At 48.4% G+C, this 27,857-nt stretch overlaps 2 protein-coding genes across 3 annotated transcripts; both read right to left on the bottom strand.

Moving 5' to 3' along the window:
- On the bottom strand, window positions 1-12,775 carry ETFB (electron transfer flavoprotein subunit beta). 2 transcript variants are annotated; one of them, XM_063139923.1, is made up of 7 exons: window positions 12,670-12,775; window positions 9,775-9,933; window positions 6,594-6,752; window positions 5,304-5,366; window positions 4,641-4,799; window positions 4,071-4,258; window positions 1-225 (listed from the first exon to the last, which is right to left on the bottom strand). In XM_063139923.1, exons 1-6 carry the CDS (start codon window positions 12,730-12,732, stop codon window positions 4,088-4,090), a joined length of 774 nt encoding a protein of 257 aa, XP_062995993.1. In that variant the 5' UTR covers window positions 12,733-12,775; the 3' UTR covers window positions 1-225; window positions 4,071-4,087. The 2 variants fall into 2 exon arrangements, with proteins under 2 accessions (XP_062995993.1, XP_062995995.1); XM_063139925.1 differs by lacking the exon at window positions 1-225 and adding an exon at window positions 1,984-2,104.
- An 11,274-nt stretch (window positions 12,776-24,049) lies between these two features.
- Window positions 24,050-27,229, bottom strand: LOC134408167 (protein NKG7-like). The gene is made up of 4 exons (XM_063140315.1): window positions 27,026-27,229; window positions 26,528-26,674; window positions 25,072-25,206; window positions 24,050-24,188 (listed from the first exon to the last, which is right to left on the bottom strand). Exons 1-4 carry the CDS (start codon window positions 27,198-27,200, stop codon window positions 24,130-24,132), a joined length of 516 nt encoding a protein of 171 aa, XP_062996385.1. The 5' UTR covers window positions 27,201-27,229; the 3' UTR covers window positions 24,050-24,129.
- Between the last annotated feature and the right edge of the window lie 628 nt (window positions 27,230-27,857).

Here is a 27,857-nt window from a genome sequence, read left to right as displayed (position 1 = left end):
TCCAAAGATCACACGACGTTTATTGCAAACCGGCCCATCATTAGTACAGAAAATAGAATTAAATTGTCATTCAGATTTCTCCGGCGGCCAGCTGGGCTGGAAGGCAGCATGGTTACAATCTCAGAGAGACCGGGTCCCACAGAAGCGAGAAGGTAGGAGTCCCCCGCAAGGGCCACAGCTGCCTCAACAGCAATGGGCTACCCACAGTCGCAGCTCCAGGCAAGGCTGAAAGTGAGAAGGGAAAGGTAGTTTGTAACGGTCATCCTAATAGCTCTCAGCAATAGAACCCCACATCTGGGTTCTATGGCGAAGGATTCAGAACTTCAGATGGTAAAGCCTGTGGATTGATTTATTTTAAAAATTTGTAGAGCACCTAGTGATTATAGGCACTTTATAAATAAAAGGCAGGGCTGCATAACAGGGAGTCGAACCATTCAATAGTTTGAGTTCAGTTCCAGTTTAGCATCATCACAGCTAAAAAACCTCTCTGGTTTGGATCAGCCACTCAGGTCAATATCACACACTCTTGCAATTGCAATGCTATCGCCAATAAAAGATATATACAATATATTTAACTTGATTAAAAATGTAATTCCTTTTAAAACAAGGACCAATGTCACAACCTCCAAAACTCTGTAGCAGTGACCAAATGTAACTGACAAGACCTAACGAATTTCTGTCGTCAAGTATTTTGTCTTGCATAGCAAGGAAGAACACATATTTTTAGCTTGCTTGGGTTTTAAAAATAGTACGTTTGCATGTATGGGGTGTGTGTGCACATACACATAGGGCACTTTATAATTACCATCCCTCCTGGGAAAGAACAGTAATTATTATGCCATTATGTAGATCTATTATTCACCACATTTGGAACATTCTGTACATTTCTTGCTGCAGTGTGAAAATCCTCTGCACTCTTATGTGGGAATAAGTCCTAGTCACATGTATAGCAGTCTTCCCCAACCTGGTGCCCTCCAGATGTGTTGGACTACAAGTCCCAGCATCCCCCAGCAAGCATAATACAATCCAATACAACTGAAGGGTACCAGGATTGGGAAGGCTGATTGAATCTATGGAACAAACTGCCACAAGATGCAGAAGGGGAGACTCTGATGACTTTAAAATAGGACTAGGCAAATTGTTGGTGGATCAGCGGCTAGTAGTCATGGGAGCTCAATAAAATATTTGGGTTGAGAAGTGTTTTTTTCTCTGAATATGAGCTGATGGGAATTGGAAGGATGGAGAGCAGAGAGTAGGGGAAAGCTTTTGCCCCCGTTCCTTGCTGTGAACTTCCCAGAAACATCTGGCTGGCAATTGCTGGGCATCAGATGTCAAGCTAGTTCCATTTTCGGTATATTGCCTGTACAATGACTACCTGTCAGGGAAGCACAACTACCTAAATGAAGGGACATAGCATAGTTTTATACAATTACGAATGGCTGGAGGGAGTGCAGGTAGTTTCGTTCTCTCTCATATAGTGCCAGAATCTGGGGGGGTACTGCCAATTATTGGCAGTACATTCCATACAAACAGGTCAGGTCTACACCAAGCAGTATATAGCACTATGAAAGCGGTATATAAGAGGCAGGAACCACTCCAAGCAGGACGCAGCAGTATGAAAGCGGTATATGGTATGTGTTAATGGGCCCCTACAGTTGTCAGTGCATTTCAATACTGCTATAAAACAGTAGTGTGGCTCCTGCCTCTTATATACTGCGTTCATGGTGCTATATCCTGCTTGGTGTAGATCTGGTCAAAGCATCCCCCACCGCCCCAGTGAGTAGAGAACTGGAGTCACAAAAGGTGATGGCTACTCTTTAGTTGTTGCTTGTTAAAGAAGGATTAGGAAAAATCCACGAATGGGAGGCCTTCCAAAGGCGATTTACCATAACAATTAAATGGAACCTCCATATTCAGAGGCACTGTCGCTTGGAACGGATGGCACGAAACAGGGGACAACTATTACCTTCGTTCCCCACTTGAGAGCTTCCGAGGGGCATCTGTGTGACTGCTGCTGGAGACGGTGCTGGACTTGATGGATGCTGGTCTTCTCCAGCAAGGCAGTTCTTGTGTCCGCTATTTTCTCTTTTAATGAGATGAGGGGCTCAATGATAAAAAGAAGCCAGGGAGCAGCCAATAAGTTTGGGGCCTTTGCTTTGGACCAAGCGTCTCTCGTTGCTTGGAATCCCCACACTCAAAACGCTAGAAGAGGCTACCCAACGCAGAACTTGCTTTCCTGCTCTTTTGCCTTCTTCTCTAGAAGGCAAAAAGAGAAACCCTTGAACCTCCTGAGCGTCTGGATTATGAGTAACTTATTTCCAACATTTTGTATGTGTGTGCAATTCTGCTTCAGGTTCCAGACAGCAGATCTTAGGTTTGGTTTCAGTTAGGGTTGATAAAGGGAACAACAACACACGCTGCAGATGAGCCATTTTGGGATCACATTTGGTTCGACTCCCTGCTGCGGATAGAGCCTGACCACTGAGAAAATGAAATTCATTCGCTCAAAAACATCGCGCAAGTCAAGCAAATTTGCGCCCGTTCTCTTGTTTCTTTGGTAAGGTCCATTCCGTTTCCAAGATTCAGGTCTTCAAAACAATTTCAAATAGATTGGCAAGGACTGGGAAAGTGAAGGGTGGGATAGACAAGCGGGCTGCAGTGGCAAGGAAGAGCAGAAACGGGGAATACGTTGTGTACGGCATGGCAGTTCTACCAGTAGTCCAGAATAGCTGCCCTGCCCTCTTGGTCTAGGGAGCGCTTGGATCGTCTCACATCAATTTGCATCAGTAAAAACGAGAAAACTAGGGCCGCCACGTTAACTGACCCAATCGCTCTTTAAACTTGTAATCCTCAAGATTGGATTACTGCAACACGCTCTATGTGGGGCTGCCCTTGAAGCTGCTCCGGAAGCTGGAGCTAGCGCAGAATGCTGCAGCTCGGCTGTTGTCTGGGGCTGCCCCTTTCCAGCATGTAACTCCTCTGCTGAGGGAACTGCACTGGCTGCCTATTCGCTACCGGGCCAGGTTGAAGGTTCTTGTACTTGTGTACAAAGCCCTAAACAACTTGGGACCAGGATACCTGAGAGAGCGCCTTCTCCCTTACCAACCTGCCCGGTCACTGAGGTCATCCGAGGGCCTGCTCCTGGTGGTTCCACCTAGATCTATCCTCTGATTGGAATCCACCAGGGGAAGAGCCTTCAGCGTGGTGGCGCCCCTCCTGTGGAATTCCCTGCTTCTGGAGGTCAGGCAGGCTCCGACCTTGTACTCCTTTCGGCGCCTCCTGAAAACATCTTTATTCCAAGAAGCCTTTCTTTAACATGCAGCCTTGGATTTCTGATTTTTGCTTCTTTTTAAATTTTGTTTTAACAGTTTTATTCTGTTTTTATTTTCATTTTACCTTGTACACCGCTCCGAAATTTTTCAATGGGGAGCGGTATATAAATATTCTAAATAAATAAATAAATAAATAAATAAATAAATAAACTTCTATTAAGTTATGGGGGCCCAATCAGGCATTGGCCTTCATGTCATCCGACCTTCCATTTTAAACCCTTGTAGTTCTTCTCTTCTTGGCCAGATGACCCAGAAGAAGCGAGATTGCCCCAAAGGCTCTGCCTTTCACTTATACGGAAGAAAGTAAGGGGCACAAAAGTAAAAGAAATTCTGGGACGTGACCGGGGTGGAAAGCTAACCTTGCTTCTTGCGTCTGAGAACCATGGTTACTCCCAGATTTACCGTCCCCAACATGGGATTTGTTTCTTGGCCTCACTGAGAGTGTGAGAGAATGTTGGAATGTGCACATTCAGATGTTACGATAGGGAACTGAACTTGCCACCCTAAGAATCAAAGTTCGCGTAAAAGCAAGCCAGGAGGCTCCAAACATTTGCAAACAATGCCCAGGAGGTTCAGTCTCTAGCTCTTTGCCAACTCCACGGAGAAGGAGAAGCAGCTCAACAAGACTGCAGGCATGCAAATTTGCTTATCTTGCACATGGCACCGAATTTTTCTTAGCATTTATTTATTAAAGCAACAGGCTAAACACAACACTGGTGGATTTAACACTCTCCTTACCAAAACCATGTGAGGGCTCAGATCCGCCCAATCTCCTTGAGCTTAGCAATTAGATCATCTACTGTCTCCACCTTGACGCCGGCCTGGCGCTGGGGAGGGTCCTCCACGCTCAGAATCTTCACCCGTGGGGTAAGGTCCACCCCGAGATCAGATGGCTTCACCACCTCAATCTTCTTCTTTTTGGCTTTCTAGGAGCAAAATAATAATAATCAGGGCACATTTGAACTATCACCCTTCTGTTGGAATCAGGGGGATTTACCCTCCTGCCATGTCTAACGCCAGCACTTGTTGAAATGTTGAATATCAAAACTGCTTGAGGAATTCGAGGCTTCCGTGCACGTCGTGAGAAGCTGATTTTGTTCCTAGAGCCCTACATTTCTAGCCCTTATGGCTGCAGGGGGAGCCCCAAGTGACTGAACAGAAGACCTAAAGGGCCAATTAGCTCCCAAAGTGTACTCTGCTGCCAACCCAGGCAACCACTTTGCTTCAACATAAGAGTGTTGCAGTCTCAGCATAAAGATCGTGCTGTACCGAGCAAGGAATACCCACCAAATGGTGTCAGGACCATACCATGATGTTGGGCAAGGTGGCGTAGCGTGGCTCATTCAGCCGTAGGTCAGTGGTCACCACGGCCGGCAGCTTCACACGCACCGTCTCTAGGCCCCCGTCGACTTCGCGCTCCACCTTCAGCGAGTCCCCATCCACCGTCACTTCGGAGGCAAACGTCCCCTGCAAAGGGGACAGAAGGCTGTTAGATTAAGAGCAGGGCAGCTATTACTGAATGCAAACATCGTCGTCTCCTTTTATTAAACCCCTCAAACTAGAGTTCCAGACATTAATATGGAACTGTTGGAGCTATGTAAGTGTTTCAAGACGTGGGCACAGAAGAGGGACTGAGCGCTCCATCCCCACTCCATTCCCTCCCACTTCCTACTCATCTGCGTACAATTCCTTGATGCCTACAGCCACCTGGCTGTCCTAGAGAAGTCAGGAACTACAGTTAATATTGCCTCCCCTAGCAGAATACCTTATTCGCTGGGGTGAAGGAAGCAGTTACCCACCTTTGAAGAGGAAGGCGCAACTGGAAGCCCAAACTTCATACTATCACCGTAGTCCATTATATGGACCGGATGTGTCTTCCTGAACGGGCTACCTCCTCTCTGCCCATCCCATTGTACCCACCATTCCTGCTCTTCGCACCCATCAATTTCTCCCGGCACCCCCAAGTAGTACCTGAGGCCAGTCAAGAAACGCTGCTGTCATCTGCCCTGTCTGGTTACAGTCATCGTCAATGGCCTGGAAAAGAAAACAAAAGCAAGAGGGAGATCACACAAAGGACAAGAAAGCACATCTGCTTTCCAATGTCCATGGCAGAAACTCTCTCGGCTCCCTCCATCCCCAGGGGGACATGATAGAGCCTGAACTCTTGTTTCGTGGGCTTTTCCTGGGATTCTGCACAGATTAAGCCTGGCCCATGCCAGCCAGGTTTTCGAACAGCCACACCCAGACCCGTAGCCGAAGATAGGGTATCGGATGAGGTGGGCTGGCTGCACGGCAAACGTTCTCTTGGAAAGGCTCAGCCACCATCAGCCTGTGCCCATGGCCTAGGAGGGTGCCATAGTTGGCCAGTTGGACCTCTCAGCAAATGCAAAACCTTCCCCTGGCCCCTCCTTTCTGAACTGGGTATGCTGCCAGCCACGGCGTGAAACAAACCTTGCAACAGTCTTTTTGCCAAGTACTGGCCCTTGCAAAATCAGATCCAGTACCCCTTCAAGTCCAGAAGCAGAGGCCTTAGCAGGTGACGCTGAGGAAGAAGCACAACTGCCCCACATTTCATTGCTCCTCTTGGCAACTCTTCTTCTTCTTCTTCTTCTTCTTCTTCTTCTTATTATTATTATTATTATTAATTTATATAGCACCATCAATGTACATGCTGTTTTACTCTGTACAGCACCATGTACATTGATGGTGCTATATAAATAAATAAATAAATAAATAAATAATAATAAGTCCAAATTGGCTCCCAACCCTGCCTTCCAATTGGCTGGGAACCCCACAAAAACCTTCCTGGATCAGCTGCAGCCCAGGTATTGTTGGCAACTTGCTATTTGCAAGTCAGACCTGTGCTCCTTTCAGCCTGAGGCTTGTTTGGATCAGCCCCTCTTCAGCCCTATCCTTTGCTCTTATCCACCTCTGTTGAATTATGGGGTTCATGGCTCCTTGGCGATGTTAACTTCCGCGTGCTGGAAGCAGTGCGGTAAGTATGGGATTCATCCTTGGTGCCGCACCCATCATGCAAGCTATAATCTGTCGGTCAGACTCCCGTCACTCTCCCCATGAGGAAGCAAGGACATCAGCTTGCTGCATAGTTTGGCCTTTAATCTTCTCTGACACCTTGATGGCTAGAAACCTGTTCCTTGAGCAAAGCCCGGAATTCATATGGTAGCCAACGTTGTTGGCATGCAGGTGTGTTTCCGCACTGCCTGGTTTCTTAGGCAGAACACAGACACCCCCCCCTCTCACCTGCTTGCCCAGCAACAAGAGGTTGACACCCTCCTTCTTGGCCAGCACAGCCAGGATCTTCGAAACCTGGAAGGGGCCGAGGCTCTCATAGTCCTTCGCAGGGATCTCCACGTGCAGCCCCCGGTCAGCCCCCATCGCAAGGGCTGTGCGGATTGTCTCCTGAGGGCAGAAGAGGTGTCAAAGCAACCCAGAAGTCCATCCCATCTGGTTCCCCCAGAGTGGGGCCAGTCTCCCAGTGGCTACAGAAGCCCAGACAGCTCTCCACTGCCTATCAGGTCTCCCCCCACTCTGACGCTGCTGCTAGCAGGTGGCTAAGGACAGCGAATGAGAACTTGAACAGAGTCAATTTGGGCTAAATTCTCAAAATGGCAGCACAAGGTATTTTGATTCCAACTGACTTTTGACAGCCAGGGAGCTGGCAAAGATAAGGAAGGATAACTATAATACCGTATCTGCCCCGAGTTCCTGGGACAGGGCAGGTTTCAAGAACAGCTGAATAAAACAAATGCACCAGCTGTAGCCAAACTGGTGCCCTCCAAATATTTTGGACTGTAACTCCCAGCGTTCCTGACCGTTGGTCATGCAGGCTGGGGATTATGGGAGTTCTGGTCCAAAACATCAGTTGCCTCACCCTGACAAAGTGACACGAGTAACCTTGGGCAATTGCTACCTGGCAGCTTCAGGCACCTCCCTTGTCAGTTGGGGTATCAGCCTCTCTCACAAGGCCGTGTTGATACTGCAGAAATAACATTTCTGCTAAGGCAGCATAAGCAAAGCAATCAGATCTTGTCTGACAACCAAATACGCCTTGCGCTAAGGCAGGGGTGCAAACCTTTTCAGTCCCAAGGGCCGTATGCGATGCTGGCTCGGGGTCAAGGGCTGCACACACACTCAGATATATGCACAGACGTCCTGGAATTCTCTGTGAGGTTCTCTGAGGCAAAGGGTGGAGATGACAGGTGGTGGGGAATTGAACAATGTTGAGGGTCAGGGCAATAAACAAGCATACCTAAACCCCACACTTCCTTATCAATGGGTGGGGACGTCACTCACATGTGCAGGGCAGGTAAGCCAAAGGAAACTGAGCTGCGTTTTTAAACGATACACGATAGCCACACAGAGGAATCGGAGCTCTCTTTCCCAGCTTGATTAATAACCGTGATAATCGCCTCTATGGGGAAAGGGATGCCTGCCCCAATGGGAACAGAGCCAAGGCACTACAAACACCCGCTCACTCATCAGATGCAGAGCAACTGCTGAGTCAGCAGTAGTCAGCGCATCCCTCCGCCAGCCGGCTTCCTTATACAACCGGAGGCAGCAAACGGTCGCGGGAGGGGGGGGAGAAGGCCACCTTAGAGAGGCAAGTCCCAGATTTAATTATTTATTTCAATCTCCGAGACTGGGGAACGTCAGTGGGCTGCTGCTGGGGGAGGAGAAGGGCTGTAAAAAAGGGGATTGTGAAAGCAACCCAGCAAGTGAAGGTCACTGGGAAGCAGGAGCAGCGGTGCAGAAAATAGCTGGCGACGGTGGGGCTGTCAGGAAGCCGCAGCTGACAGAAAATAGAACAGAGCCAGGTCTGCAGAGGGAGGGGTGAGGAAAGCAAGAGAGGCATGTCCGAGTCAGTTACTTTCACAGGCTGGAGCAGCTTACGCTTACACACATAGTGAAAAAATCTGGGCTCTCAAGAACAGAGTAGGGAAGGTCCACCTTCTGCATCACTGCTGGCCTCAATTATGCTTTTTGGGAGCGTTTTGAAGGCGCCAATAAGAGCACGGAGTTTGGCTGTGGGAGGTCCAAATTGTGCTCAGCCCTGTCAATCCTGTGCACTTACCCGGGAGTAAGCCCCATTAAGCAAAGCCAGGCTTGCTTCTGAGTAAATATACGTAAGGTTGTCTGGTGCCTCTCTCCACTCTCTAAGAGACAGAGGGAATTCCAGCACTTTCAGGGTATGACGTATTCCACCTGCTGAAAGTTGTCTCCTGTACAGCTATTAAGGACACGGTTCTTTCTCTGCATGTGGGCTACCCCATGTGTGTCAAGCATACCAGGATCGAATTACACACTGCTGGTTGATTCTCAGTAGATTGGCAAAGGCTTCCTAGAAGTCCCTATGATTCAACAATAGCAACAAGAATTCTCCGCTGCCTCATTAACTTTTAGAATCCCTGTTCTGTAGTTAACCAAGATGCAGATTTGTACTTGCAACTTCAAGTCATCTATATGCATGGTTCATGGGCGCAGGAGACAATCGCCTTTGCCCCCTGGGCCACAATTTTGGATCTGGCTCCACCTCCAAGTCACGAGTTTGCACCTGGCTCCAGTTGATGGATCTCAGGGTTCAAAAGGGGGAAAGAGGAGAACGCGCAAGCTTGTAAATCTGTCCATGCCGGCCTTAAGCCTTGTTGCGTGGCATTTACACTTTCTAAAAGGAACAGCTTTGCTTCACTACCCATTCCTCTCCATGACATGCATCAGAGCAGAAAGCCACCTTTAATACACACATCTTTAATACACCCTGCTCTAACCCACTACAATCCCTGAACAACTACGACAGCCAGGCTTCTCTACTGCTTCAGACATGACGTCTTTCAAAGCCTACAGCCCAGCATTCGAGAGAGGAAATAGTTGCAACCGAGGCCTCTTCAACACAATGCGCTCAGGTCAAGCGTTCCAGCATTCTTTCACATGGAGTTGCTGCCACCTGGTGGCCCTCAGCCTCTTTCGAAGAGCTTAATTCAACTGTACAAGGCCACTGATTTAAAATTATTTTGATCACGGTACACTCAGCAAGTTGGCAAACTGATAGAAAGGAGCCTGAGCATCAATTTCCAACAGGAACTGGAGAAGGGCATTTGGGACAAGTGATTCTAGACACTAGAGAAACTCATAGCTAGAAAGGCTCAGAAAGCTGTCCCAGCCACAGGACCTGTGATGTATTATCAGGCCCCAGGCATTTTGCTGCCAATGGCAAAGAACAAGATGGCGCCGTCATCCCTTTCCATGTACAAAAACGTAGGTTTCAGGTATCAATACTGAGGTGGGGTCTTGTGTATCGCCTACAAAGAGAGCTCTGGATACTCAAAAATAGGTTCTGATTACAATCTTCTCTTATTCAAGGGTGCTTTTGGACCCCTGACCTACATTTCACTCCTCCTTCCTCGGACAAGAGATGCATCCTCACCTGGCACTGCTGTGGACCACAGCTTACAGCGATCACTTCTGAGACAAGCTTCTTCTCTTTGAGACGCACAGCTTCCTCCACGGCAATCTCGCAGAAGGGATTCATGGAGTGCTTTACCCCATCCGTCACCACGCCCGACTTGTCTGGCTTCACCCGCACCTGCGAGAGGGACAGCCTATTAGGGCATCAAACCAGAGCGATCCAGAATGGGGGAACAACATTTCCAATTCTTCTTTAGGGCAAAAGAACCTAATAGCTGGATGCAGCATATAGGGCACTGTCAGCCCCAAGACAAGTGGTCCTACACCAAAAGACGAAGTGGACTCACCAGCCTTCATCAAACATCTCAGATCATATAGACATGCAGAATGCACCTTGCCATTAAGATCTCAATTTAAAACTTTTTTTTGTACAAAGCTCTTAGCCGAGGCTATACCTTTTCCCTGAGCCATTTGCCAATTTTGCTATGAATGCAAGATGACAACGCACACTTTTTGAATGAAGCATTCTTAGGGGTGTCATTATTTCCCTATTTAGGTTAGCTTAGCACACTTTTCAGTCCTATCAGATTTCCAAAAGGGAGGAACTATTATAATATTTTGATAATATAATTAAAATGGCAATGAAGATGATACAACCAGGTTGGGGGAAGGGAGGGCAAAGGTCATGTAAATTGGAAACAACCCTCACATTTTCCCCTCCAATTCACATGGTCATTTCAGATGATTATTTTTCTCCACATGATTTATCTTTGGGCATGCATGAGAATGAAATTACAGAGAAATCACTTTCATGAACCAGCAGTACATGGATATGCTCAGCGGTGATTTAGCCATTGGGCGACTCCAAAAAGGGTCGACAAGATGGCAGAAATCAAAGGCACATTGGCAGATGACCAGTCCATATGCTGCTTACCATCGCATAATCATTTCCCTGGGAACAGACAAGAACCTGAATCACCCCTAATGTCACTACCTCTTAGCCCTTCCCTATACCTTGGCCATGAGATTAATCTTGGGGAGGTATTTGTGTGGACTCTACTCTTTCCCATCCTCCGCTCCCCGAGATTTGTGATGCCAATGCAAAATATCCTTGGTTGGGGAAATCACTTACATTCGTATTTATTATTAACACTTAAATTCATACACAAAATGTAATATAAGAACACACATGAGATTACATGAAACATTACAGATGGGAACTCTATGACGCACTCAAATGACTTCCCCGAATCTAGTCTTTGGGAGAAGGAACTGGGGTGTTAAAATCTAGGCGTAGGATTGCTCCATTGTTCAAGCTGAAGCCTCCCCAGTGTTTATGGGTTAAAGTGCAGTAGGAGAAAAGCTTCTGTTTACACAAGGATCATATGCCTGCTCCAACATGGGGATCCAGTAAACACATATTGCAGTCAGAAAGAAAATGGTGGCCCCCACTAAACCATGCTGCTTAACCACAAAATGGTTAATGGATTCCGTTAACCATTTTGTGGTTAAGCAGCATGGTTTAATGTGTTGTCTGAATAGGGCCAGAGGCTTGCACATACTTCTTCAGAGCTTGTGTTCATACACAGCTAGAAAGATGTAGTGCATTTCAAGCCCCCACCCCCAATCCCTTGAAATTTTCCTGCATTCAGAACCTCCTGATATTGTACTGCACAGGTTCTCTTCAGTCATTAGGTTGGCCTCTCAGGTAGGCCACCACCTAGGGCTGCTTCAAATGTTGGACCTTCTGGCTCAGAAAGCATTCCCATACGGGGGGGGGGGGGGGCGAGGGGAAGTTATGCATCTGTTGTGTGCAGATTCTCATACGCAAGTAACACACAGCATATATATGTTGGGGAGCAGCTTCTCAGAAAGCATACACATTCAATGAGACACACATCGGAACAACTGTCACAAATGACACACGGCTTCCATATGCTTTCCTACGCGGGTTATCATGTTGTCTGAACCCAGCTGCGGTAACAAACCATGGCTGGTTAAGCAGGAACAACCCACACTTCACAACCCAACAATAAACCAAGGGTTCTCGTAATGGGTTGCTGTATTTATATAGCCACCCCATTGCACAAGTTCTGCAGGAAGCTCACAAAACAAACACAACAGTAAAATGCTATATAAAACTATGACATATAAATAAAGAAAAGCTGTTAGAACCTATAAACTCAAAACATGGAGCTGAAATTTAGAAGCCCACAGTATAATTTAAAGGCGCTGGATTAATAAAAGGGTCTTCAGCTGACACTAAAAAGGCAGTGAAGATAGTACCAAGTGAACATATCTGGAAACCAGGGAGCGCCTACTGAAAAGGGCTTCTCTCTAGTGCACCTTTCTCTAGCTGGTGCCCTCGATTTGCTGGACTACACCTCTCATCATCCCCAGACACCATGGCTGACAAAAGACAGCTCAATTGTTAACACCAAGGGCCCTCCAACGTTTATGGGTCAGAGTGCAATAAGAGAAGTTTCTGCTCGTCTAAGGAAGGCCCCAAGGCCGTGTGCTTGCTCCTGCACGGCTGGGGACGATGGGAGCTGAAGTCCAAAAACATCTGGAGGGTTCCAGGGTGGGGAACCGGGGATTTGCCGACACGACCAGATTTGCGTAGCCTCTAAGGAGGCAGGGGTCCCTGGCGAACCCGCCAAGACAGCGTCGCCCCTATGGGTAGACTACCCCTGAGCAGAGAGGTTCAGACACCCGTGACAGCAGTAACGTGTGAGCGCTCAGGGAAGCGCGTCCAGTGCGTGTTGTCGCTACAACGTGCAAAGGGGTCGTGAGAAGGACCGAGGGCGGGGAGGGCGCCGGCGGGGGCTGAGGAGAAGCGCTGTCGACCCCGAGGAGAAGGGGACCCAGGCGTCCGAGGGGCAGCCACCCACCTCCCCGGCATGCCCGCGCGCACCTTCACCGCGTAGTCAATGACCCGCTTCACTCCCACCATCGCCCTCAGCCCGGCCGCCGCCATCTTGCCCCGCTCGCCGTCGGTCACCCTGCCAGCAGCTACCCGCCCACTAGATAGGCTCAGCCAATCAGAAGAGAGCGTTCTGGCCAATGGGGCTGGGCTACACGCTCCATAAGGGATCTTGGAGCGTCGTTTCGCCTAGCGCCCAATCAGAAGTCAGGGTTGAATTTTCCCAAGCCAATGGAACGACGCGATAGGCGGGCGTAAAGGAAAGGGCGGAAACAAGACTGCCGGCCCTTTGATAATTGACGTGCATTTTAGCCCATCAAAGGATTGCAGGGTTTGAATTGCAATCCACTGATAGTGGGAGAACAACGGGGGGGGGGGTAGTACTGGTCGTGACGTCAACGGCATCGACCCAATCAATAACCAGCCTCGCGCGATGTACATCCCACCTCCTAGGCGAAAGAGAGCCAATAAGAGTTTAGCATTTTCTCCGCCTCCCTGCAAGAGGGGAGGTCTTATGAGGGTTTTACTGACGTCAGCAGGAAGGCGGGGCGCCGACTCAAGGAATATGGGTGAAAGGGCAAGAAGCGTGTCAGGATTGTACCGGTTCAGACGTTCATCAGTCCGGCTGATACTTACAGGTCATACCTCGCGCTTGTGGTCTACTCGCGTGAACAGTACAGACATTATTCCACCAGGCTGGATCTCGTGAATCAGTGTCCCCGGGAGTATTCTACTCGAGTCAGCGAAGTAACGTCTGAAACGGGCACATTCGGGAAATGGCGGTGGCGACGGGTAGTCGAGTGTAGGATTGCACTGTAAGATTCCTTTCATCGGCTGTCTGTCAGGAAAAAGTTGTTCTAGCAAATTCTCTCGCCTGTCAAATTACTCTAGACTGATAATAAGCATGTGTGAACAGTTCCTTTTAATTCTCCGTGATGTTTGCTTGTGTAGTATAGAATTTTATATTACTGCCTGATTTATCTCTGGTGTTGTAATGTGGTTATGGGATGTGTGTGTATATATTACACACTTCATACATTTCAACCCACAGGCACAGGTTATGGCTCTCTCTTGTGCAAAATCCATGATCTGCAATATTGTATGAAAATGGGTGATGTGTTTTCCCATAGTGCCAGCACTGGAAGTCCAATAATGAATGGGAGTGCAATGTTTAGTCAGTTCCCTGGTAAGTTTCAGCAGTATTTCATCTTTTTGCTTTGTTCTTCTTTTTCCATCACTGTTCCTAATGATAATAGTTTAATTCTGGGGTCTCCAATTCTGGAGTCCTCTGCCAGGCTCCGCACTCAGGGTGACCACGTAAAAAGGAGGACAGGGCTCCTGTATCTTTAACTGTTGTGTAGAATATGGAGTTTCAGCAGGTGTCATTTGGTGAAATTCCCTCTTCATCACAACAGTGAAAGCTGCAGGAGCTATACTAGAATTTCCAGATACAAAAGAGGGCAGGGCTCCTGCAGCTTTCACTGTTGTGATGAAGAGCAGGTTTCACCAGGTGCTGCACGCACACAAATGACACCTGCTGAAATTCCCTTTTCTATGCAGCTGTTGAAGATACAGGAGCCCTGTCCTCCTTTCCACATGGTCACTATATATGGGAGACTGGTGTGCTGCAAAGCGAAGTGCTGTCCTTTATTGGGGGTTGCTTTTCTCTTAGTCTCACCATTTGGCCTTCTGGGAAATAAGTATTTTGTGACCAACCAAAAGACCGCCATGATAACCGTTCATTTTATGAATGGGCAAGCTTCTCTTAGCCTCTGCCAGCATGGCAAATGCTCAGGAATGCTGGGAGTTGCAGTTCAAAACACCTGGAGGGCACCAGGTGTTGGGGAATGCTGCTCTGTAACCCCTTTCAGAGACAGCTGCAGGTGAGTCCAGAAGAAGAGAGGGTCATAAGATGTGCCGATTAAAGAAATTTATTAATTGCCACTCCCAGTGTATAAACACAAACACACACAAAAAAGGGAAGTTCAGAGAAACGGTGTGCTGCATTACTCTGTGGGGCCGCTTTTGCCCTTTCCTTGCCGGAATGGCATTGCTGTGCCTTGATGCCATCATCCGTCACATTTAGCCTGAAGGAAGCTGATGGTGTCAGCGAGCACGGAGATGTAAGCATATCTCCAGTCCAGGGCTGATTTTGTGTCAGGTGTTCTTAGTTAGGCCGGTTTCAGAGGCAGCCCAGTCCTGTTGTAACGTAAATATAGTTGTAGTTGCCCAAAGCTGGTCAGCTAATTCATCCTCCTCCCAGCTCTTTGCTACAAAGTGACAAACTCCTACAAAGCAAAGAAAAGAGAGAAAGAGGGAGATAATTCATTTCCTTTGCTAGCTGTGAGCTTCACTGTTACTTACCGTCGATCTGATTTCTGTCAACTCGCCAGAACACCAGGGATAAGCAACTTGTGGACCTCCAAATATTGTTTTATTTATTTATTTAAAACATTTCTTGGCTGCCTTACAGGGCAGAAGTCCTCACGAGGCGACTTACGACAATAAAATACATTAAAAACAGTTAAAATATTAAAAGCAATAAAAAAACCACATAATCACAACAAAATAGCAATTAGAAATAATAAAACCAACAATAAAATGAGCAGGAACAACACTAGCAGAACTCATTATGGGAAGGCCACAATAAAATAAAATGTTGTTAAGGCCTTCTTAAAAGCCTGCAAGGATGGTGCATGGCAGACCTCCGATGGGAGTTTGATCCCGAGGTTTGCGGCCACTGCAGAGAAGGCCCTCTCCCATGAGGTCACCCACCTAATTGCTCTCACAGGTGGGCAAATGAGTAGAGCTTCTCTTTCTGATCTTAAACTGTGGGCAGGCTGATATGGGTAAAGGTAGTCCTTCAGATAACTAGGTCCCAAACTGTTTAGAGGTTTAAAGGTCAAAAACAGCAGTTGTTGGACGGCAGCTCCCACCATCCCTCACCATTGGTTATGTTGGCCAACGGTGATGGGAGTTAAGAACAGAAGAAGAGCCATGAAATAGCCCTGTCCTCCAGTGGATTTAAACACGAGGGAGCAATGGCTCCTCTGGTTAAAGATAGAATTGAAAACCTATAAAGCTCTACATGGCTTGGGACCACAATACCTGGCAGAACACCTCTCCCGACATGAACCTACCCATACACTGCGCTCAATATCTAAGGTCCTCCTCCGAGTGCCTACTCCGAAGAAAGCTCGGAGGATGGCAGCAAGGGAGAGGGCCTTCTCAGTGGTGGCCCCCCGATTGTGGAATGATCTCCCCCGATGAGGCTCAGCTGATGCCAACACTGTTATCTTTTAGGCGCCAGGTCAAGACTTTTCTCCTCTCCCAGGCATTTAACACCATTTACCAACGCTAAGTTTGTTTTTTAATGGACCCCAGAACTTTGCTTTTAAATGGATGCTGTTGTTTTTATACTGTTGTTTTTATGTTTTTAAATTTTGTATACTTTTTAAATGTTTACTGTTTTTAACTTTTGTAAACCGCCTAGAGAGCTTTGGCTATGGGGCGGTATATAAATGTAACAAATAAATAAATTGCCCTGCAGTCGAAAATATACTTCAGCAGCTGGCAGTGTCCCTGTGTGTGAAAGAGAGAAACAGTAGGTTGCACAATGCTTTGGAGTTCATACGTATACATTGCCTACATGTGTTCAAGAAGCATCGTTTCCCACTCACCTGGGAGACCCCCTGTGCTGTGGGATGGCCGTGCTAGCCAATCAGACTAACAGTGCGTTCGTGGAACACATGAGTGAGCTCTTGGGAAGACATCCCTCGACATGCCTACCTTCTTACCGCCATTGTCACTAGGTGCTATTGCTCCTCATCTTACAATTGCTACCACTTGTTTGGGGGATCAACTCCAGAAGGCCTTCGTCAGTGGGGCCCTGCTGGTTTGTGGGCCCTGGGCAGGTGCCCGGCCATACCTACCCTTGACGCTGGGTGGACTTCAAGGATTGCTGCCCCACTGTTCTCCCTGGATGCTGAGTTCACTGTAAGGGGGGGGGGTACCAAATTTTATGCTGGCTTTGCGATGATCGTGCATACCCTGAACTCTGCCCTGAACTCTTTTCTGCTTGGATTCAGAGAGGTCCCCTCATCTTAAGCCCCATCACCTTTCTGCAGTTTTCAGGGCTTTGAATGCTGCATCTCATACCTGCCATGGAAACCACAATGACAGAGAACCATCCTGGCACCAGCGACCACGAGAGGAAGGTGTTGGGATGCAGGGTTGCCGACCTCATGAAATGCAACAGGCCCATCCCTCCTGTGAAGCCTGAAGGACAAAAGCAAATGAGAAAGCAAGAGGAGGAGGGTCAAGGGATGAGGTTCATTGCCATGGGTGCCTGTGGAGATCTGGGAACTGGCTTCCTTCTCTTCCCCATCTTCCCCTTGGTCAAGCGGACAACCGTGCCTGAAGTGCAATGGCAGTGCAAAAGAGTGGCGAAGCAAAAGGCCCAGGTAGGTGGGCACAGAAGGGCACAGCCGTAAGAACATAAGAAGAGCCCTGCTGGATCAGACCAAGGGTCCATCTCTCTCTTCACACACCGGCAAACCCTAAAGACTCCAGCACTCTGTTCACACAGTGGCCAACCAACTGTCGACCAGGAACCCACAAGCAGGGCATGGGTGCAACGGTACCCTTCCACCCATGTTCCTCAGCAACTGGTGTATATAGGCTTACTGCCCCTGATCCTAGAGGCAGCACATAGCCATCAGGACGAGTAGCCATTGAAAGGTTCTCCTCTGGGAATTTATCCAACCCACGTTTAAAGCCATCCAAATTGGTGGCCATCACAGGACCTAAGAGCTCTTGGAGGGTTTGAGGCTCCGTTTCACAACCTACTAAGATGGATTTGAAGGGGTAGCCGTGAAATCCTCAGGCATTGAATTTCTGCAAAGCCATTTCACGAATGTTTTTATTTTCCTTTGGGCTGGTGGTCTAAAGACAGTCGAGTCAGTGGTACTGGGAACAAAAGGGTGTGTGCGGGGAGTCAGAAGAGAGTTCCTATTACCGGAGACGAAACACAGGGCGATGGTTAAGGTGGGCCATGTTGTCCTCTTCGGTGGCGGGAAGGCCGTGAGGGAAAGGGTTCCACAGATCACAGAGCCATAGCACGTCGCAAGAGAGATCATCATGAAAAATATAGAGACGACAATATAGGCTAGGAGAGAAAAAAAAGTGGAAGCGGCCTGTGAAACTTCATCCTTGCATCCCTCTATTCCAGGGGTGGGCAACCTATGGCCCCAAGCCTAGTTTCATGTGGCCCTTGGACTAATTTCAAATGGGGTTTTTTTTTGGGGGGGGTGTAAGTGATTAGACCAGACCTCTATCAAGAGAGATATGTCCCTCCCTTGGCAGCCCACTGGGCAGGAAGAAAGAAAAAAGAGACAGAGAGAGGTGTCAGAAAAAGAGAGGGTGTTAGGAACTGTGAGGTATCTGACGATGAGGAGTCTGGGGATGAAGAGCCGCAGGCTGGACCCAGTACCAGCACGGCTGGGCAGCAGCCAGCGGAGGATCCCTCCAGCTCAGCCTTAGAGGAGGAGCAAACAAACATCTTACCGGTGCCATCGTTGAAACAACAAAGGGCGGAGAAGGAGGCGTTACGCAGATCCAAGCGTATTGCTACTAAACGCCAGATAAACAGGGAACAGCTGTGATTCTGGGCTTGGGTATTTAAGTAACAGTGTGCAGGCCAGGATCTGGTCAGACTTAATCTGGTTTGCCTGAGAAAGCTCTGGACCTGGAAACCTTGGCCTTGTTGTGTTTCTGCTATACCGGTTGGACTACGGACTTCTTGGACTCTGTGACTCTCTCCTGCCCTTTGGAACTCGGACTGGCTTTGTGGACTGTCATGACCCTCTCTCCCAGACCATATATGACAACTGGATTGATTTATGGACTGGCTTTGACTTCGGCGTAAGCACAGAAAGACTGTTCTGTTTCTTTATGTTTTGAACTGTGTGAGAAATACAAATTAAGTGTTATCTCTTCATTGGGTGTGTTTGCTGGTACTTGGCGGTCTTCCCAGTCTGGGCACACAGCCCATGTAGATAAGTTGAAAAGTGGCTGGTTGCGAAGCCGCTTGCTCAGGACAGAGGGAGAGAAAAGGAAGTGGTGTAAATAGGGAGAAAGGGAGTCAGAGAGAGAGAGAGAGAGATGTCAGAAAGACATGGAGAGAAAAGGGAATAACAGAAACACAGAAGGGATAGCTGAAAGAGAGAGAGCAAAGGGGAGTCCCCACCAACTTTGGTTGCATTCCTACACACCAATAGCTTTGGTTCTCTCCCCCCCACACACACACGCACTACTGGTATGTGCCCCCTATCCTTGTCCTAGGGAATGGTGTGAAGGCACATGAGACAACCACCTTGCTGAAGCTAAGCAGGTCTAGGTCTGGCCAGGGCTTGGAGGGGAGACCACCTGGGAACCACCGGTGGCCTCCTTGAGTTCCACGATGGAAGAAAGGTGAGATATAAATGTAATAAATAAAATAAACACTCTTTGTCCCTGGTCCGGCTTACCCATGAAGCAGGGTGAATCCTCTACTTCGGGCGGCGGATCCAGAAGGGTGGTGAATTAATTGCATGGCCCCACCCACCCCTGTGAGGACCAGATGCCTCTCTGCTGTTGTAACTGGCAATGATGGATGCTCTACTCCCATGTCTCACTCTGGCCATAGCTAGACCTAAGGTTTATCCCTGGATCGTCCAGGGGTCAAACCTGTTCATCTAGGTGACACACAGGGGATCTAGTGCTCAGGCAGGGGCGAACCCTGGATAATCCCAGGATAAACCCTAGGTCTAGCTGTGGCCTCTGTCTCCTTCTATGGCCACAGCAGGAAATTTGCTGCCGTGGTTCTCCAAAGACCCTTTTTGGGGGTACGGGTTCAACCAATGAGAGCACAGGAGCAACAGGAAGACTGCTTCTTTGCTAGTGAGCCGTAGCTCATAACCCAGAATTCTCTGCAAAACAAGGTGTTCCATGACTGATGCTCAGAGATTCTTCAGCAGAAAGGTCCATATGGAAAGTATCCCTGAATGGAGGGATGTTTTAAACAACACTAACCATATAAGACTGAGCTGATAACAAAAGTAAGAGGGTGATTTTCACCCAGTCTCCTGAAATGTTTGGAATTAGCCAGCAGATGGAGCAAAAGGCTTGTGCAAGAATATGGAATTAAATGGTAAAACATGTCCAAGGCCTGATGTTTGGAAATTCAGGGTAAAGACAGAGCTAAGGCTTAAGTTTCCTTAGCAGGTTTTCCACCCTTGACATGAGCTGTCTTTGCACTTGAATCACATGCATACTGTTGAATGCTGAGCCCTCATGTTCTTCCTTGTACCTATCAGGATAATGTGTTCTGGTTTGTGTGTGTGTACGTATGTACGTACACCCTTTAAACCACCTGCAAAACTGGAGATCTGCAGGAAGAGGTGTGTTGGCATCATCGTGGACACTAACCAATTGGTGCCTTCCGCAGCCAGCTTTCCTCCACTCCATTTATGTAAGTTTACTTCGAAACCCTAAAGAACCAGATTCCCACCCCCACCAGCTCCTCACCCCAAGAAAGCGAGAAAATAAAAATAAAATACTTTGTTTAAAGAGATGCGGAAGCACTATCAAACCGCCCACCCCACATTTTAAATATTATGTCTGCCTTCACTCTCACTGGGAGGAGTAACTCCCGGGGCCCGGTGTTACAGGAATGGCATCTGGACCTCTCGTTCAACGATCTGAGCGCTTTGTGGCTCTTACATGGCATCTGTTGTGGACGGGAGCACTTCCCCAGGCGGCAATCCTTCCACAGCCCCCGGAACAGAAAGATCCCCCGGACAAATCGCTTGACCCAGTATTCCGTCGAGATTGCTACCACCACTAGGCATGTTGCGAAACAAGAGAGGATGACGCCACCCAGGCGGAGTTGCCCAATGTTCCTCAGCTTCTTGAACCACACAATAGGGCCCCATCTGGAGATGGCGGAAAGGCCCACATCAGAGTGTGACTTAAGGAAAGTGCAGCATTCAGCCCTCTCGTTCAAGTCTTGAGACTCGCTTCCTTCGGTGAGGACTGGACCAGATGGTCCCATGGGCCACCCGTGACCTTTAAGGCTCTATTGATGAAGGCTGGAGAACTACTGCTCCCATAGTAACGCCGGCATTCTGGAACCCCTGTGGATCCCTGGTTATCGCTTCCACTTCCCATGTGAAACTGCTTTAAGCCCACAAATGCCACTAGCATGAATAATAATAATAATAATAATAATAATAATAAGGGGTGTGCACGGACCTCCCCGCTCCGCTTCTTTTCCAGATCCACGATTTGCGGATCAGGCTGCTTCGCTCCGCCCCCGCTCCGCCTATGTCCGCTCCGCTCCGCTGTGGAGCTCCGGATCCGGATCGGAGCGCCGTTTTCCCCCCCATAGGCTTGCATTGAAAGCTAAGAAAGTATACAACTTTTTTTCTGTTAAAGTTAGAAACCTCAAGTTTGGCACCATGACACCTCATGGAGGTATATACACGCACGCCAAGTTTCAAGCCAATCCCATCATCCCCTGATTTTTGGGGAATTTTTGAAAATCGGGCACCCCATTCACACCCCTTTCGATAGCTCCGTCAGTTTGCACGTTAGAAACCTCAAACTCGGCACCATGATAGCTTATCCAGGGATACACATGCACGCCAAGACTCAAGGCAATCCCATCATCCCCTGATTTTTGGCGGGGCTCTAACTTGACGCTGTGGTGGAAATGCCCTGCCACCTTTCTGCAGCTCTCCAGGAGCTCATTCCCTTGCACCACATCTATTTCGTTGTTCCCCAAAGTTAGGGTGGGTAGCAGTGCTGTGTTTTCTATCTCTTATTATTGGCTTAGTATATGATTTCAGGTTGTGTTTGTGCATTTGGTGGGGCTACTGTTTTTAAAAACACTGGGAAAAGTCTGTTCAGACTAAGAAAGAGAAGTTCCCAGAATCCCAAGTTACCCATTTTGCCTATCCCCTCCTCCAACTTTGGGATCATGTGATCATGACTGGGAGTTGACTCTGCCCCTCAGCCCTTCGAAAAAGGTACCTTTTCCCGCTGTTTTACCCGATTTTTCCAAAAATTCTAGCAAGCAAACCGCAGCACGCAGAGAGCTGAGAGTAGGCTCAAAATGACCCCCAGCCACAACTCTCTAAGCACAAGAAGTTTCAGAAAGATAGCTTAAAAACAACACAATTATCCCCTATTCTTTTCCGCAATGCAATCCTATGGGCGAAATTTTTCAAAATGGCGATCGGATCGGTCCGCGAAAAGAGAAGTGCTCCGCATATGGGCGCTTCTCTTCACCGTGCTTCTACGGGTCCCCGGTCCGCTTCTACTCTGCCTCTGGGCAAGGCGGAGCAGGCCAATTCGCTTCTGATTCTCCGCTTCTAATCGGAGCGGAGCACATCCCTAATAATAATAATAATAATAATAATAATAATAATAATAATAATTTTATTTGGCTGCCAGGGACTGGCAGAGAAGGAGATGGAGAGCTACAAGTGGTGGCATTTAGGAACTGCCTTACACTGAATCAGCCCATTGTTCCATCTTGCTCAGTATTGTCAACACTGGCTAGCAGCAACTCTCCAAGGTTTCAGGCAGGCGTCTCTCCTATTCCTATCTAAAGATGCTGGGGATTGAAGCTGGTACCTTCTGCGTGCAAAGCAGGTGCTCTACCCCTGAGCCATGGCACTACCACTTTCTATGTTGGGTGCAGAGTGAGGGGCTTCTGTCCTCTGGCTAAAAGCTTGGTTTCTGCGCTGACTGCAGAGAATGAATGAAGCTCTCCATCCCTCTTCCGCCAGCCTGCTCACTCACATGTCACCCATAGCAGCAAAGCTTGAGGTCAATGGGGCTTACTTCCAGGTAAGCAGGTATAGGATTGTAGCCTAAGAAACATTTAAGAGAGTCTCTCCAAGGAGTAACTCAGCCTTTTCAACAGTAATCCTGTTGCTCTAATTGATAAGGAATAAAAAGGCAGCACTTGAAAACAGGAAACTTTTAATGAAAGGCACAGTAGCCCCCACTCCACCTCTCCCTAAACCTCAACAGCACTTTGCCTAAATCCATATGAGACAGCCTGGCAATGCAATTGCACTCATAGAAAAGCAACAAGAATACAGATCAGGTCCCCACTGCCAAAAAACAAAACAAACGAAAAATAAGCATGGGAGGACAATACAGAAATCATTGTGATGCAACCATTTGTCAGCAAGTTGGTGTGGACATTCCATGAAAACTGAGTGGACGAAGAAGCGTAATTCTGAAAGAAAGAAAAAATCCAGAGAACAGGGCTAGCGCAGATGTGACCTTTCTTTAAAAGCAGTAACACTGATTCATAAGATACCAAATTCTGTGCCACGTGAGCACGTAGTAAACAACGCCACCCTGATCTATTTATTTTTCTCTAGAGCAGGAGTGATGCTTCTGAGCAACCCACCCACTGACACACAAGAACATCAGAAGGGCCCTGCTGGATCAGACCGAGGGTCCATCTAGTCCAGCACTCTGTTCACACAGTGGCCAATCAGCTGTCGACCAGGGACCCACAAAGCAGGACAGGGTGCAAGAACAGCCTCCCACCCATGTTCCCCAGCAACTGGTGCACACAGGCTTACTGCCTCGGCTACTGGAGGTAGCACATGGCCAGGGCTAGTAGCCATTTATAGACATGGGCATGGCAATGAAGCCAGGCAATGATAGATCTGTTTCCCTTCAAGGAGTGGTATGCAATTTGTGTTCTGGGGAATCATGGAGACAACCAAATGACAGCAGGGCTGTCGCACGCCAACCCTCTCTCCTTGTTCCAAGCAGCCACAGTGGAGGGCTGGGTGTGTATTATATGGTACAAGCTCCATTCAGGCAAGGGATCAGTGTCCTAAACAGAAAACCTGGCCTAGAACAGCCTTCCCCCTACAGGTAAATCCAAGACATCTGAAAGGGGCTTGGTTGGGGGAGGGTGCTTTGGACACTTCTCCGAATCAGGGGCAAAACGGCTTTTGTGTATCACTGGGATTCTATGGTAGGTGCCCCGGCTGCAGCGGAGGCTGGTGGCTCTGTTGCTGGTGGGGTGGTGAATCTGCACCGGGTTTCATTCAGAACCAGCCAGAACTCTAAAGGAATCATCCAAGTCAGGGTTCTGACTGGAACCCGGAGCGGATTTACCACCCCACCGACATTGGAGCCACCAGCCTCCACTGGTTCAGAGGGTCCACAGCAGAAAAGAGCTGCCTGAAGGCGAGAAGCAGCCTACAAGCCCCACTGCCCCTTAGGGGGCTCCACGGATGGTTTTGGTGATGAAGCAGGGGGGTAAAGGGGGGTTTCCACTGGTGTGTGGGGGGGAGGCAGGGAATGGGCTCGTTGTTGTGCACAGTGTCTTCATTGCAAGGTTGCCTCGGCTTCTTCTTTGGATCCTGGTGCTGCTCACACCCTTTCATAGCCGGAACGCGGAGAGCACACGTGGGCCACGAGGCTGAATATGCCTGCAAGGAGGGAAGGAAGGAAGGAAGGAAGAAAAGAGTGCATCAAGCCAGAGCCAGCCTTCTGTCACAGTAGCACCTCTGATTTACCAAAGTTCTGCCCTCCCCACTGGGCCGAATGCCTCTGAGCATGTGCAGAGTTCCTTTCCGTCAAATGGAAAGAGTCTATTTTTTTAAGGGACCGATGGGGCGAAGTGTCAACGAGCGTGCGCAGAGTGAGTTTCTGCATCAAGGCTCTGCTTCCCCATTTGTCCAGGGACTCTCCGCAGATCAGTTGTTGTGGAATGTGGCACGTGGGACCCTTAGCTTGTATGCTTAGGGTGGCAGCACACCCATGCCTAGCTCAGGAAATCTCAGTGGCAAGCAGTTCAATTTTAATACTCGGAGTGCTAATAGGGGTTTCAAATGAACAGGTCCCCACACGCACAGGTTGAGAGGGGGAGCAGGGTCTCGCTTATCAATGCCACCTCTCCTGAGCTGCATGCTTGGTGAGCGTAAAAAGGGGTCCTATGTGAATACTGGTGTAGACATGTAGAATTCCTGCATGCAAGGACTGTGTGTTCCTAAATGGGCCATAAACATCTACACATGGATCTCCGTATGTGCATAGGATCCAACCGGGAACCCCCACACATGAAGGAGCTCTACATGTGGATCTCTGTATGTGCGTAGGGTCCCCTCTCATGCTCATAAAATGCACATGGCAGGACACAGCCACATGCTCCACCATCCCCTTTGCACATGCTTTGATGCTTGGGGGGGTTCATCTGAACCCCCTTAATAAGAAACTGCCATGGGAATGTTCCCCCTTGCACCACACCTGGCTTCCCCATGTTTTGGGCCTTTCCCACCACTTAATCCTTCCCTTGGCAGTCCATGTGCTCACCAGCCAGCAGGAGCATGGGAAATGCGGCCCAACCAAGGTAGAAGGACCACTCGTAGGTGTAATGGACCTTGGGGTCCGTATTGTTGTTCCAGGATTCAGCAGTGTACACAGCGACGGCAATGAGAGTGAAGAGCGCTACAAAAGAGCAGAAAGGATGTCAGTGCAGTCAACACAGTGGAGATGCCCACGTGCATTTTCATCACTTGATGACTGCAGCATCGAGCGCCGGCTTGCATCTATGCCACAGCTGTAGCATGGCCGAGAGGACTTTTGCATTGTGCTTCGAGGCTGTCAGTTCAGATCTTCAGCTGCAAGTCCTTCTTCGAGCGACGAGGTCACCCAGGGAGGATCCTCTCTGCTTTTACTACAAATGTCCCTTTCTTTCCCAAAACGTCCTTTCGGGGTCAGGCTCAGGGTGGTGGCAACGCGTGGGGAGGAGCAACCCCTGACTTTGCATATTTAAAACAGAAGCTAACTGCTGGGAAGGTTTGGGTTAGGGCGCTGACCCCTAGCCCCAAAATAGGTTCAGCACCTTGGAGAGCTTTAGAGTTCTGGCTGGTTCTGACTGAAACCCAGAATGGTTCACCACCCCACTGAACTCGCCGCTCTGACCATGTTACTCCACTTCTGAAATCTCTTCATTGGCTTCCAATTCACTTCAGAATCCAATATAAACTTCTCCTGTTAACCTTCAAAGCTTTTCACGGTCTAGCTCTTTCCTATCTCTCCTCTCTCATCTCACACTATTGCCCCGCTCGTGCTCTTCGCTCCTCTGATGCCATGTTTCTCACCTGCCCAAGGGCCTCTACTTCCCTTGCTCGGCTTCGTCCATTTTCTTCTGCTGCCCCTTACGCCTGGAACGCTCTTCCAGAACATCTGAGATCCACAAGTTCAATCGCAGCTTTTAAAGCTCAACTAAAAACTTTTCTTTTTCCTAAAGCTTTTAAAACTTGATGTTGTGCAGACTTTATACTGTTAGTTTTACCCTACCCTGTGCCTGCTTACCCTACCCTGTGCCTGTTTGCATTCTCTTCCCCTCCTTATTGTTTTACTATGATTTTATTAGATTGTAAGCCTATGCGGCAGGGCCTTGCTATTTACTGTTTTACTCTGTACAGCACCATGTACATTGATGGTGCTATATAAATAAATAAATAAATAAATAAATAAATAATAATAATAATAATAATAACTTGGAACCACCAGCCTCCATTGAGTGAAACGGGTTAAGCTTTGGTGTGTGGACGTGCCCATGGAGGGGTCTGAAATGCATTTAAACTTTAAATTTGGCATTAGAGGAAAATGCTCTTAGGTCCCAGTGACCTTTTCCACCTTACAAACCCTTTCTTCCAAACTTTGGTCAGAACCCTTCAGATGATGAGACCACGCAATCTCATTTAGCATCCCCCACCCTCCACAACCAGAGACTTTTCCTTTTGAACTTCGGCACACCTACCAGCAGTGAAGGCAGCCATGGAAGGGATGAAGGGCTTGCTCATGACGCCGTGGGCACAAGATGTGAAGGAGAAAACAAGAGAAAGGGCTGATACCAAAGCCAGCAGAGAAGCCAAGATCAGGAACGCGCGTGTGGCAGCAATGTATTCTGTGAGCAAAACGGCAGGTGCAAAACGTCAGCTGGTTTTTTATTTATTATTTCGTTCCTTATTGCAGTAACACACCGGAAACAATTAGCCTGGCAGAACAGTTCAGCGTTTCAGCTGTTTTACCTACTGTTTAAACTGTCGAGTTTTACATTTTATGCAGAGAGAGAAAAAGGATCAAGCAGGAGAGAGAGGCTACTTGCTTACAGCTACCATGTGGGATTTGAATGCAGTTTTCCCATCTACAGGCTTAGTATGCTACCAGCCAAGAAGCAGATTCACTTGTTGGAATTTGCATTTCTCCTAGGGTTGTTTTTTGTAGTTCTGGTTGGGAGACTTGACCCCACGCTTACCTTTAGTTGTGCCTGGTGTAGTGCAGTTCCCATTCTTACACTGCTGCCAGAGTCCGCTATGCATGATGTCCTTCACCCCATAGACCACTACCCAATAATCGGTAGTCAGTGCCATATGGAGAAGGACAATGCTGACAAAAGCCATCAGCATGCTGACGATCCTGCAGGCGAGCATCCTCACAGGTAAGACCCGGCGATCACCCTTTGGGCGGGCTGGAAAGGCGAGAGAATGAGATTTAAGGCAGAGGTGAAGCAGCTCACAAATGGCATTTGGGTGAAAAACAGGTGCAGAGTGAAAGCAGGCTGTCCTCAAATAGGGCAACTTTCCCAACCCAGCACCCTCCAGATGTATTGCACTACAATTCCCATCGACCACAGTAATTTCACATTTAAGAACACAAGAAGAGTCATGCTGGACCGGACCAAGGGTCGAGATAGTCCAGCGTTCTCTTCACCTGGTGGCCAGACAACTGCCCACGGGAAACCCAGAAGCGGGGCATGAGTGCAACAGCATCCTCTCACCCCCAAAAATGAATAGACATTTGGAAATAAAAATTGAGTAGAAGTTGGACTAGTGCCAAATGCAGGCCTCCAGTCTGGCTCTAGTGGGCGCTGTGTGACTATTGAGGCTTGGTGTCTCAGTAGTCTGAAAGACTATTGAGACTGAAAGAACTGGGCATGTTTAGCCTGGAGAAGAGAAGACGGAGGGGAGACATGATAGCACTCTTCAAATACTTAAAAGGTTGTCACACAGAGGAGGGCCAGGATCTCTTCTCGATCCTCCCAGAGTGCAGGACACGGAATAACGGGCTCAAGTTAAAGGAAGCCAGAT

This window comes from Elgaria multicarinata, chromosome 13 (genome assembly GCF_023053635.1).
Source record: "Elgaria multicarinata webbii isolate HBS135686 ecotype San Diego chromosome 13, rElgMul1.1.pri, whole genome shotgun sequence".
NCBI lineage: Eukaryota > Metazoa > Chordata > Lepidosauria > Squamata > Anguidae > Elgaria > Elgaria multicarinata.
The sequence above is the reverse complement of the archived record's forward strand: the minus strand, read 5'-3'. Positions and strand labels throughout refer to the sequence as shown.